General features: G+C 39.7%; 2 protein-coding genes across 3 annotated transcripts in view; one reads left to right on the forward strand and one right to left on the reverse strand.

Annotated features, from left to right (window-relative positions):
• LOC107380454 (NADPH oxidase 4) overlaps window positions 1-840 on the forward strand; it is a 40,478-nt gene extending 39,638 nt beyond the window's left edge. For both annotated transcript variants that reach the window (XM_070543504.1, XM_015951707.3), the window contains exon 18: window positions 232-840. In XM_070543504.1, coding sequence (XP_070399605.1) covers window positions 232-352 — 121 coding nt within the window. In that variant the 3' untranslated portion in view covers window positions 353-840. The remainder of the gene's footprint in view (window positions 1-231) is intronic.
• A 1,736-nt stretch (window positions 841-2,576) lies between these two features.
• On the reverse strand, window positions 2,577-6,859 carry tyr (tyrosinase). The gene is made up of 6 exons (XM_015951709.3): window positions 6,747-6,859; window positions 5,694-6,595; window positions 4,909-5,125; window positions 3,247-3,394; window positions 2,925-3,106; window positions 2,577-2,837 (listed from the first exon to the last, which is right to left on the reverse strand). Exons 2-6 carry the CDS (start codon window positions 6,519-6,521, stop codon window positions 2,599-2,601), a joined length of 1,614 nt encoding a protein of 537 aa, XP_015807195.1. The 5' UTR covers window positions 6,522-6,595; window positions 6,747-6,859; the 3' UTR covers window positions 2,577-2,598.
• Window positions 6,860-12,506: the final 5,647 nt, after the last annotated feature.

The raw sequence follows: 12,506 nt of genomic DNA on the forward strand, positions 1-12,506 counted from the left end.
CAGCTAGTGCGGGAAATAGAGGTAGAAGAGCATATTCATGTTCAGCATGTATGTGATCGATCATATTTCAGAAAGAACAAGTATTATATGTTTCTCAGTGAACTTTGACGTAAAATCAGCTCTACTAAAGTGATTTATCAATTGAGACAGATATATAGAAAACATAGGAAATATTCGCCCGATTTAACAGTCTAGCCTTAATAATGCGTGCTTTTCTCTCTGTTGTTTCAGTAGGCGAGTTGGTGTTTTCTGTTGTGGACCAAAAAGCATCTCCAAGACTCTCCACAGACTGTGTAACTCGACCCGATCCAGTGGAACAGTGTTTGAATTCAACAAGGAGTCCTTCAGCTGATTAAACGTCACAGCTGGTTACTGAATTACTTTTATAAATATCCTCAACTTGAACATTTATGAACCTTTTGGCTGTCCGGTGTCTCCAGACATGAAAGGAACCAGCTCATGAAGTTCTTCGTGTGCTATGTGATCATCCTGACCTCCAGCTGAGAGCTTCTGCTGCTCCAACTTCATCATGTGATTGTGCGAACATGTGAGCAGACTGAAGAAAACCAGCTCACAGTCTCCTCATAACCTTGTGCTTTTCCTAAAGCCTTGACACTGCCGTCTAAAGAAAAACGTTTGTTTTCTCACACTGGAGGAAAAGATTTAACTAAACCGGTGATCTAGCACAAATACAACAGGGGACTCCATCCTTTACAGGTCTTGAACATCTCTCTAGTCTCACTCAGGGATCAGACAGCTTTGTAAATACAGCAGACAGAAACTCTGAAGACCAAATGCAGATCTGACTCATCATCACTGGTCACCACTGGATATATGAGGCTCTCAGACTGGTACGTTTGCCCTTTAATACAAAACAGGATTAGTGTCATTTATCCAGAGCCAAGAGTCCAGGGTTACCGAGTTTCTAGTCAGCTTTAGCAACACCGAGTGCAGTCTCTGTTGAGGAAGTTATCTGAATCTATCTCTAAAGCAAACTCAGGGTGGATTGAAGCTGGTTTATAACAGGGCTTGTTTTTCAGCAGTTGCTGCAGTTTGAGGGAGATGTTCAGATCAACTGCAACCAAAATGAGTTCAAGAGTTCTGGTTGAGGGGGCAGATTTTGCTTTGAACTCTACCGTTCCACAGTGCATTAAAAACCACATTTAATAGATATATTTTTACCTTGATGAAATGTTTTAGTGTAGTTTTTTACAGAGACGTGCATCCTTTCCTTTGGCTGATGAGAAATACTGAAGCTTGGTGATAAAAGAGGCATTGTAGCTTCAGCTCTACATAGACTGGAATACAGTCAGATATTTTATTAATCTCAGACATTCAATAAGGGAAAATCAGAGGAAAAGGACTAGGGCATGGAAAGCATTATTTGTTTTGTTTCGTGTAAGCCATCCCTTCTTTTTTAGTATTTGTTCACCAAAGATCTGCCACATATAAACTAAAGTCACATTATTTTTCAAGCCAATCTGTATATTATTTATTTTATGTTTTTATTTTTACTGAGTTTTTTTTTCTTGAATCACTATACAATAATTAAAGTTGTGTTAAACCTATGTAAGCTCTGCAAGCTGGCCATGAGGAGTTTGTTCGTGTGTTATTTTGCATCATACCAATGATGTGACTCCAGGTTGTAGCAAATGATTAGTAAACATTCCATTTTAAATGTTGATTTTTTTTACATGAGTAATTTGCAAACTATACACTTGCGGTTACATAACAAATTATTTATTTTATGGATGTTTAATAAATATAGTTTATTTTATTATCTGATTACTGGCTTAAGTTAATAGTGTTTAATAGTTTAAGAATAAAAAACTCAAATTTTACTTGTAAAACTGACTGATAAAAGAGAGTTAAACATAATACAATGGTTGGAATAAAGTTAAAATGTCATGAAAATCTGTATAGTAGAAAAATAAATTATATTTTTCAGATTAAAGGAAAAAACAAAAACTAAACCAGCATGAGAGCAAAGACCAACAATACCCATACTGCCTTGTGTAAATGAACTGGGAGGTCTTTATACCTAAGAACAGGTTTTAATATTAAATGAGTGCAAAAAATGAAAAATTCTAAAGGATATCGCTAGTTTCCCTTCATTTTTCTATGAACATGAATCAGAGTACCAGTCAGACGTCTGCTGTCTCAGAGGAATCGGCTCCATTTCTACCTTAATAACATGAGAAAAAAAGCACAAAAAGAGATTGTTATTTTATTGTTATTCTGCATGAACCAGACTGACTTAAGCACCAATGCAAACACAAGAAGAGTGTGTTTTATTTAACCTTCAGCTGGAGTTCTCACTGGTAATCACGCGTTCACAAGACCAGCAGACTGACCTTTTCAGCAATGTGAACTTATAGCTTCTTAGAGATGTTAAACTAAAGAATGCTGATTAAAATATATCATTTTAGATATATTTTTCCCCCAAAAGCACTTTAGACCACAGTCATTTTGTGTTTTGGTGTAATCCTTGAGAAGTCAGCATGAAGGTGAAACTAAATTGGCTTTAGCAACCTTCAAATTACCTTCTCATTCATGGATCTTCTAAACAGTTTGTGTATTTGGTTGTATAGACAGGGTCTAAAGAGTGGTCTGGTACGATGATGAGCCTTCCTCCGAGCTGCTCTGCAGTAGTGGCTGTTGCTCTCCAAAGCTCGACATCCTCTTCCTTCTCCTCCACCTCCTTCTTGCAACAACAATGAGTGCAGCAATGACAGAAGCAACCACAGCTCCCACCATTCCAGCCACCAGCAGCCACTGCCAGATCTCCTGGGCTTGCTGCAGGTAAGGAGTCAGGAACTCCTGCACAAACCTCTGACCTACAGGATGATATCAGATGTGTAAAGCAGGTGGAAAACCCCACAGAATAACTTATGTAGTGGACTCATTTGCAGTGAAGAACCTACCAGGGTCCAGGAGGTAGGCATACTCATATCCCAGAACTTTATTGGACAGGAAGTAGTCTCCATTCCTGTAGAGAGGAAGGAAGGGCACCATGTAGTAGCCATCATTGTGGCCAATGGGGGCATTGGTTCGAGGGTAGCTGGTCCGCAGAGGCTGGTGGGTCCTGAGCCAGCGCTCAAAGATACTAAAAGACAGAAAGAATGGTTTGGTTTATGAAATTTATCTAATTTATCTTTTTCTGATCACTTGTTCAACTAACTGGGGTCTTTTCCATTTTTTTTATGGAAGTAATAATGTGTGTGTGTGTGCATGAGCATTTGTTACCTGTCAATAAAAACATGGTGCAGCAGGAAAATGGGGTCATTGGCCGAACCCTGGACAGAAGACATAGATCCGTTCATGAAGACGTGCAGGGAGTTGTGCATGGTGCTCTTGCCTGGGACTGCCAAGCCTGTCTCTGGACTGGCAAAACCTGCAAAGAAAAGACAAGAGATATTCATAAAAAGACTAAAAACGTATGATTAACCCTAGGTTTTCCGCATGAAAACATGTATTCAAAGTTGGTGTAAAGTCCACACCACGGAATGACCTCCCACAGAGACAGGTCCAGAACCATCTGAAAGCTTTCATTGGTGTTTTTAAGTTTTGTAGCACACTGCAGCATAATCATTTATCAAAGTTACATAATACCCACCAAGAGGCTCTTGAAACAAATATCCCAGATCTGCCTTCCACTCTATCTTTAATAATGTGCAGATCAGCTGATTTAACATTTCTATCAAGGGTGATGAGAATGTCACATGGATGATTACTAGAACATATTGGAAGCACACAGAAGGCTTAAGTCTGTATTCTCACATGTATGTGTGAAATCTCTGCACCGTGTTTATGAAAGTTAAAACGAACATGTAAGTCAGAACATTTTTTTCTAATTTCAACAAGAATAGTTCTAAATAAAACGTTGCAGTTGGGTGCACAAACACTAATGTTTCCCATTTATTTATTTATTTATTTACAATAAAGCTTTGAAATTTTAACATATCTCTTTAATAAAACAGACTGATAGTCCATCACTAAACCGACAGGAAACGCTCAGTCTGAGGTTTTGGTGTCTGATCACATCATGAACAAAAGAAAAAGGCACTTTATCTAAATGTAAACCTGAAGTTAAAGCTGAAGCCAAACAAGCGCCCTCTTGTGGCTAGTTTCAGTATAAGTCTTAAGTCCCATCCCTTCCATGCAAACAAACAAAAATAGCTATATGTTGTTCTTTGATGGATAAAAACACCATGAAAGTGTGTTTGCCTACATTCACATCTAATGTACTTCCTTTATTCACTAAGTTTTTTGATTCAGTGTCCAAGGCTAGCAGAAGGGTGAAACGTTTGTGTCTCGGCCTCCTTATTTCTCCTTTTACACGATTATATTTTATTACTGGCTTTGCATGTTTTATATGATTATATTTGAGCACAGCTTCATTATTTAATAATATTATTATTTTACTGTCCACATGATTTTATGTATTATTTATATTCTTACTTTTGTCCTTTACATTAGCCCTTTTATTTTCATATTTTTACTCATTTTAACCCAGTGTTTTCCTTGTAGGGGCCCTCTGCCCCAGGGGCGGTGGTCGACTGTTGCTGCATGAGCTCTAAAGGTAGTGTTTGAGTGGAGGTGAGGGTCTATGCTCTCCCTCCTCTGAGCGCCCTACTTAGTTGCTGTGGAAGACCTGATGCTGTCGGGGCAGACGGCTCCTCTGATACCTTACTTGGCTCATCTGGACTCAGCCGACTACAAATGTTTACTGATGTGATTTTGTGTGTGTGTGTGTGTGTGTGTGTGTGTGTGTGTGTGTGTGTGTGTGTGCATATGTCTGTTAATGTTTTCAAACTGTTGGGGTCATTTTAATTCTGTAAAGCACTTTGAGTCGCACTTTGCTTGAAAAACGCTTTATGAATAAAATCTGATTCATTGATTGTTTACCCTCTAGGACGTTCCTAAAACTCATGTTGGTGAATCGGTCCATGCTGCCCGTCTCGTATTCTGGGAGACCCACGGTAAAGTCCACATCAGCTGTCGTGGGGAGTCTTGGCACGCGGTTCGGATCATGGTTGCCGGGGTTACGCAACAGTGGACCTTCTCCAGTGGCATTACACAGCACCTCTCGGTTGTTGTACTCCTCTGGCTGGGTGCAGATCACCTTCAAATGCAGAAACAAACACGTCAGCATCTTTAAGCTTTGGTTTGACCTAAGTGAGAAACGGCTTTTAGACCAGGGGTGGGGAACCCTGGTCCATGGAGGGCCACTATCCAGCATATTTTAGTTTCAACCCTGCTTCGACACACCTGATTTCAATCAGCAGGTAATTAACAGACTCCTGCAGAGCTTGATGAGCTGCTGAGCGGGTGAATAAACCACTGAATCAGAAGTGTTGGAGCAAAGACATGCATGATGAATAAGAAAAAGCTACTAGTTATTGGAAAAGGAGGCAGAAAGTGCTGGTTGTCACTTCAATTTTTATTGTCTTTTCTTGAAAGCAGCAATAAATCCCCTAAAATACAGTTAATTTATTGGTTATTGGAGAATGATCCCATATAATGTAAACACTAAACAAAAAGTCAGTTTTCTGGAATAATGAACATAATATAGATAATTTTGATAAACAAGCTTTGTTTTGCAATTAAAATGATTTCCAGTCTGTTGTGAATGGATTAAAAACACGCATCCCCTCACAGAAATAGAGTTGGAGTGAGAAAGATTTTCTTACCTTCCACGAGGAGAAGACAGAAGCTGGGCTGATCAGGTTGGGATTGAGGGAATTACGCCCACCCATCAGAGCATCAGTGCACACCTCACAGGACTGGGCATCCCTCCAGTCCCAGTATGGAATGGTGAAGTTAAAATCTCCTGTCAGCTTCCTGATCTCGTTCTCCCAGTGTAGCAGGAATATTCTGTGCCAGGGCAGGAAGGCTGCAGACTCATGGGCGAAGTCGATGTCCCTCCACACATTCCCCGGCCCTCCTAGGAAGGCGTCTCTGGACACGTAATAGTGCATCCAGACAAACAGGTCATAGGTGTTGATGTCAGAGAACCTGGGGTTCTCACCATTCTCACCCATCTCAGCTCTTGTTGTCGTGGAGATGACGTAGTCACGGTTGATGGTGTTTTTTGCCAGGTTGAGATAAGAAATGAACTTCTGTTGCTCGGCCGTAGACATGGTCATGATGTTCCTGCGCACAGATTCTTTGTACTCAGCACAGTTCGAACCCCAGTATCCAAACCTGCATTCCCCACAGTTAAACCCTCCGTAGTTTCCAGCACAACGACATGTTCGGTTGTAGAAAGCCAAAGGCCAACGCTCTCTATCGTCGAGCCCAATGTGGGGGTACTGTGGCCCATTGGGCTCGTCTGAGACCTGCACCTCTGTGCAGAAGCCACGGCCTGACAGAGCTCCACAGGGGGAACCGTCTCCCTCCCACACCGGACAGCACTCTTTAGTTCTCAGTCCCTCTGAGTTGGCACAAGGCCGAGGAAACTGGCACAAACAGATCCCAGTGAGGTGCAGCAGAGCAACAGACACAAGCAGGCTCCTCATGATGAAAAGTCAGAGACCGTCCAGTTTTAATGGATGTGAACTCCTGGAGAACCTGCTGTCTTCTCAGACTTCAACTGACAAAGTAGATTAGAAGAAAAAACGTGTTTAGTTAAAATGATCAGAGGAATTAAGCAAAAATAATTATCAAAATAAAAAGAATCAAGACACTGTAAAAAAATAAAAATCAAACAACAGATTTCAAAACGTTCGACATCTCTAACCTACCATGTAAGCAGATTGCAGACCTGCTTCCACCTCCCCACTCACACACGCAGACACCAGTCTCCTGCCTTCTCTCTACTCATTGAGCTGTGTGGGGGGCTGTCATTGAAATAAAGTGTGATTTCACACACACACACACACACACACACACACACACACACACACACACACACACACACACACACACACACACACACACACACACACACACTCACAGAATATTATGAGCATCACATGCTCAGGATAATACTCCTGATTCCTCCTTCACTTTGCCCTGGGACCAGCTGACCTCCCCTCCATCGTTCCTCAGGCAGAAACGGGTGTGTTTAGTGCAACATGACCCCACCCTCTGAGCCCCAGGCCTCAGGATAAAGTCTGAGCAGGAATTTACACATGATCTAGTGAATAATGTGCTCAAGAAAGTGAGAGGAAGAAATCAAGGAAGTGTTCAGTGTTGGAAAACTGACTTTATACACCATCATAATCGATGTGATGCTTGGTTTATTGAGACCTAAAGTTTAGTTTTGGTTCTAGCTCTATTAGTTGTACACAGTGCTGGAAACATTTATTAAAACTGAAGGTTGTTTTTGATTTTAATATTTAATCTCAACAAAGTTCCATGAAAAGAAATGTTTTCGATAATTGTCTTTTTTCAGTTTTTTTAATGGTGATGTATGTAGCTGCAAAATGTAGCACATGGGTGCATCCAGAGGTCGGGTGTTTCAGCAATTCCTGGGTGGCAGGAATACACTTTGGCTTTAGCTGTACTCAAACTGGCTCACCTGCAGTATAAACTCTGTTTCTGTAACTTGAGGCTAAATTATAAATAATGAATAATGTATACGTAGCACTTTTACACAGGAACATATGGAAGTAGCTTGTGTTCGCTTTAGAAATAAAACTTTCTGTTACATTCTGAACTTGGATGGATTTTTTAGAATCTAAAAGGTCGATGGCCGGTCTGGAACCCCGACCATTCATGCTAGAATAACCTCCAATGTGGTTGAATTAAACTATTCTGGTAGAAGAAGGGGAGAAAATCCCTTCACAGTGATGTGAGAAGCTCAGCATCAGTTATTGCAAGCAAAGAAGTTCCATTTGTTTCCAAGTTATGTGGTTTAAGGCAATTTATTTTTCACATGTGGCTAGGTTGGTTGAGATAGCTTTTTTTCTGCCAAGAAAAAAAAAAAATTAGAAAACGGATTTATGCTTTACTCTTTTATAAAAAAACAGATATCTGTAAGGGTTAGAATACTTTGCCACAGCACTGTAAAGCTGAAGCTAAGATAGTTATCATTATTATCTACTATATTAGGTCCATTGTTATCTGATAAAAGATCTACTTTATCCTCTCAACAGCATAAGGAGTCTTCCACGTGTTACGTGACTTTCATCCACAGCCTAGTGGAAACTTTGAGCAGAGACAGGGAGATTTTCCTCCATGCACATGCTTCATCATCATCTCCTCAGGACCAGCAAAGTCTCAGAGTCATCTGCGTACATTCCCGAATCACAAGCCGGTCACATGCTGCCACGGTCGGGCATGGGATGCAGCTTATCAGGCTGCAGGAACGCAGCTGAGCGCTCAGGAATGACCGTCACAGGATGAACTGGCCCTTTGGGCTCTTCTCAGAAGAAAACCCACACAGACTCAACGTGTGTGTGTGTGTGTGTGTGTGTGTGTGTGTGTGTGTGTGTGTGTGTGTGTGAGGGTTTCTTTGAACTTATGCAGAACTTCACCTCAAAAAAGCACATTAACTCAGTCAGAATGCACAGAAATGTTTTGACTGCATGTTGTTCCTTAGCTAGACACCAGAGGGCACCGTGGGCTATTCTTTGTTGCATTTACGAGTTAATTCTTCACTATCAGCTTCAGGTGTGACCAGGGTGTGACAGGAAGAAGAGAACAGATGTTTCATATTTTGTCTTTCCCTTCGGGTATTCATAATAAAAGTACAATTTACACTCATGGAGATAATTTGTCTTGTGGATTTGAACATTTTAATGTTTCTTTTGAGTTAATTTTCTTTCTAAAATCATATATTTATTGATCATAGCTGCTTTAGTGTTATGAGACTAGCACTAACAAAATGAAGCATAACGTTGGGGCCGTGGTTTCCTTTATGCGTGCCAGAAGAAAGTTAATTTGTTTATGGATTTTATAACAGCTGGGTAGTTGGAAAAAGCAGTTTTGAAAGTGGTTTTGACCTCATATAAAACAGAAGGTCAAAGGGTATCGAGCAGCTTTGTAATGTCATGCTACAATCCTTGTGCAGTATGAGTCTTCCTTTGAATGACAAATTGATAATGTTTCAATTAATGTGGGACTATTGCCTTTTAGGTTAATCAAAATAACGAAATGGACCAAACAATTTTCTTTTCGCATTGATTATGCACTCAAGTATTATTTTAATATAAATTTGTATTTATTTGCTTGTTTTTTTGAAAGCACAGTTAAGTAATTAGGGAAATAAAATGGATTTATCTGCAGTTGCTTAAGGAACTGTGTGTGTGTGTGTGTGTGTGTGTGTGTGTGCGTGTGCGTGCATGCGTGCGTGCGTGCGTGTGTGTGTGTGTGTGTGTGTGTGTGTGTGTGTGTGTGTGTGTGTGTGTGTGTGTGAGTAAGTGCATTAAAATTAGAGAGGGACATGGAAGATAAAACCTTCTGACCTCTGATTGTTTCTAATCTTGATTATGAACGATTCCCATAGTGGAATGCAAACAGAATGGTTGAGGACATAATGATTTGGAAACTATTTAAAATTTGCATCCAAGACAATGTTTTCACTGAGTGCCTTCGCTGACGTGTGTTTGAAGCTCATTAACCTAGTTTCTTTAGACTTCAGGTAAACCTTAGGGAATAATTTTTTTTCTATTTGCCCCAGCCAAATTACCACATAATCGGACAAATCATCAGTTACCCATTAATAAAGACTGAAACATGAAATCTTAAATCCATATTTTTTACTCATATCACATGAATCTTATTATTTTGGGTAAAGGTATCGCAGAGCTGCAGCCTCCCAGCTCTGTGTGCTGTGCCTGTTATCAGAGCGTTCAGGTAGTCAGAGACATTGTGACAGCCTGTCAACCTGTGCTGACAATTTACATCGGCACTGGTGTGTGTGTGTGTGTGTGTGTGTGTGTGTGTGTGTGTGTGTGTGCAGGTAGGCAGGCTCCAAAGCAACCTGTTTTGTATTTCACTACAAACTCTCTTTAATGCTGAATCTCTTATTAAACAATGATCATTATACTACACACATAATAAATGAGCATTTGTTTCAGTTTGCTTAAATACTTATTTTTGTTGTTTTTTATAATTTTTTGTCATAAAATCTTGAATGTTTAGAACTCTGACTTGTGTTTTCTTCACACATCCTATTTGTTTGTGTTGCATAAGGTCGACACGTCTCACGTCGATGCTCTTATGGTTCTTCATTTTAACAATCTGGCACCAATTACATATAGAATCCCACTGTGGTAATGTTTCCATCATCATCATAAACTTGTCCTTATAGGCATCGTTTAAACCCCATTTTCTATTTGATCAGTGAAGCAGGAAGCACATTAAATACGCCTGAATCATTTCTAACTCATGCCATTTTGTCACCGTTAGCATTAGGATCGTGTGTTATCTCTATTTGTCCTACTTAGACTGAAAATATCACAGAAACGAGACAAATCTGTAAACCAGCTACGTGTCTATGGCAACCGTGTGTGTTCACTGATGTATTGAAATGCCATTGAATAACTGATTTGCTAACTGTGACATGGAGTCTCTTGTTCTCAGGATTTGTGGAGGAGTGCAGTGAAAAAAATTACCCTATAGATGTAACATGCCTGCTATGTGCACACTGATCACCAGTTGCACACAGAGTGCAGGTATGCTTCACGGGGGCTTACCTCTTGTAGCAGTTATTGTGTTACTGTAATCTGATTTTCTCAAACCAGGAGGACTGACATGGTGCTATTTTCTGTCCACTCTGCTCAACAGCGTTAGCATGTCAGATTATGCACATAGGATGTGATAATGGGATGATTTCATCAGACTTACCATTTGGTTTATTTCTCTATCATTCAACATGCTGAAGTCCAATCCATGTAAACGATTGGTCTCAGTTTAACTGATATTAATTCAATTATTGATCCAAATTTGCATCAATCAAATTTCAAGGTTGTCACATATTAGAGTTCAGTCTCTGTGTGTGTGTGTGTGTGTGTGTGTGTATGTGTGTGCGTGTGTAACCCAGAAGCTAGAACCTTAATGAGGTATTAACTAATTGGCTTACTAATATGATCCATCCTCAATTTAGATAAAATATAAAATATAAATTAAGGAAATTAACAATACTAATTAATAGATATCTAATTAACTAATAGATAATTTCATAATGAATTATTGGAAGGGTGAATAACTAAAATAACGAGTTTAATATTAAACATCGGTTAAAACAAGAATCTTGAACATCCCTAACAGAAACAGAAGAGGAAAGCTGTATACTATTGGTCCAGGTGGGAATCTGAAATTTCATTGGCTGAGAGAAATAAGTCCCGCCTCCGCGAAATAAAACCGTGCGACGCAGCTGAGCGAGAGGAGAGACAAACGGCTGTGCAGCACGCAGATACAGAAAGCAGAGACTGAGCGGTTAGAGAGAGAGAGAGAGAGAAAAAAAAACAACGGTCGAGGCCGTGAAGAACCCTGATTTGGGTGCCGCATAGATAGAGGGAGAGGCGGACTTGACTCCTTCTAATAAGAGCTAGGAACTTGGAACCAACGCGGTGAGTAAAGAAAAAAGAAGAGAAAAAGCTAACGATGCAACTTAAAAAAAAAAAAGGAAACTTAAATAGCTTATCAAATTAATTCCATTCTTATAGATTTGTGTGGAGACGACAGAGTGAACCAATCCTCTGTAGGAGGGAACCGTTGGAGCGCGTTGGTGAGTGAATGAGATTAAATTCAGTAAATTATTAAATTCAAAAAGCTAATTACAGCAACCGAGGTGACAGCAGTGGGCTGCTAGACGTTAGATCCCAGGAGTTAACATCTCAAACTACCAGTTAACGGTGGTAGGGCATATAGGAGTTAACGGCTCAAACCGCCAGTTAACGGCGGTAGGGCATATGGGATTCCCAGGAGTTAACGGCTCAAACCGCCAGTTAATGGTGGTACGGCCTAGATGTACAAGGTCCTCAGGGGCGTTATAGCTAACGCCATAGAATTAGCAATGCGTCCCTTAACCAAACATTTAATAATAAAAAAAATAGATAAATAAAAATAAATAAAAGCTAACTGATTAGGGAGGAATTATTTTACAAAGGTGGACCAAAGGACCAGAATTTATATTTTGTTGAATTTTGTTATAGAACATTTTATTTATTTATTTATTTATTTATTTATTTATTTATTTATTTATTTATTGTGTTACAGATATACAAGGTGTCACAATGCTGTATAGAAACACAACTAAATGTACCCTTGTTGTCATGAATGTATTTCTTGTTGAATAGTGTAGAGTAATAGAATCTAACTGAGCCTATTGAGCTGAACAATTGTTGTCATATGTAATTATATTTCCAGAGCTACTGAGAATTATTTCAATAGACAATCAAATTGATGTTATGTTAGTTGAACTGTGAACCCAAACATGATTGGCTATGCCAATAGAGTGAAGCATTTGTTTAAGTCTGTAAGACTTTATGCTGTGATGTGACGAGAAGGGTCGATGCCAACTCGCTAACAGTCCTGTTGTTTACAGGCTGGGT

The sequence above is a fragment of the Nothobranchius furzeri genome, chromosome 13 (assembly GCF_043380555.1).
Source record: "Nothobranchius furzeri strain GRZ-AD chromosome 13, NfurGRZ-RIMD1, whole genome shotgun sequence".
Taxonomy (NCBI): domain Eukaryota; kingdom Metazoa; phylum Chordata; class Actinopteri; order Cyprinodontiformes; family Nothobranchiidae; genus Nothobranchius; species Nothobranchius furzeri.

Coding starts and splice junctions, on each gene's coding strand:
- tyr (XM_015951709.3), bottom strand. CDS start 6,521: ATGAGGAGCCTGCTTGTGTCTGTTGCTCTGCTGCACCTCACTGGGATC. Junction 3,395..4,908: donor TTTTAGGAACGTCCTAGAGG/GTAAACAATCAA, acceptor TTTTCTTTGCAG/GTTTTGCCAGTCCAGAGACA. Junction 3,107..3,246: donor CACCATGTTTTTATTGACAG/GTAACAAATGCT, acceptor TCTGTCTTTTAG/TATCTTTGAGCGCTGGCTCA.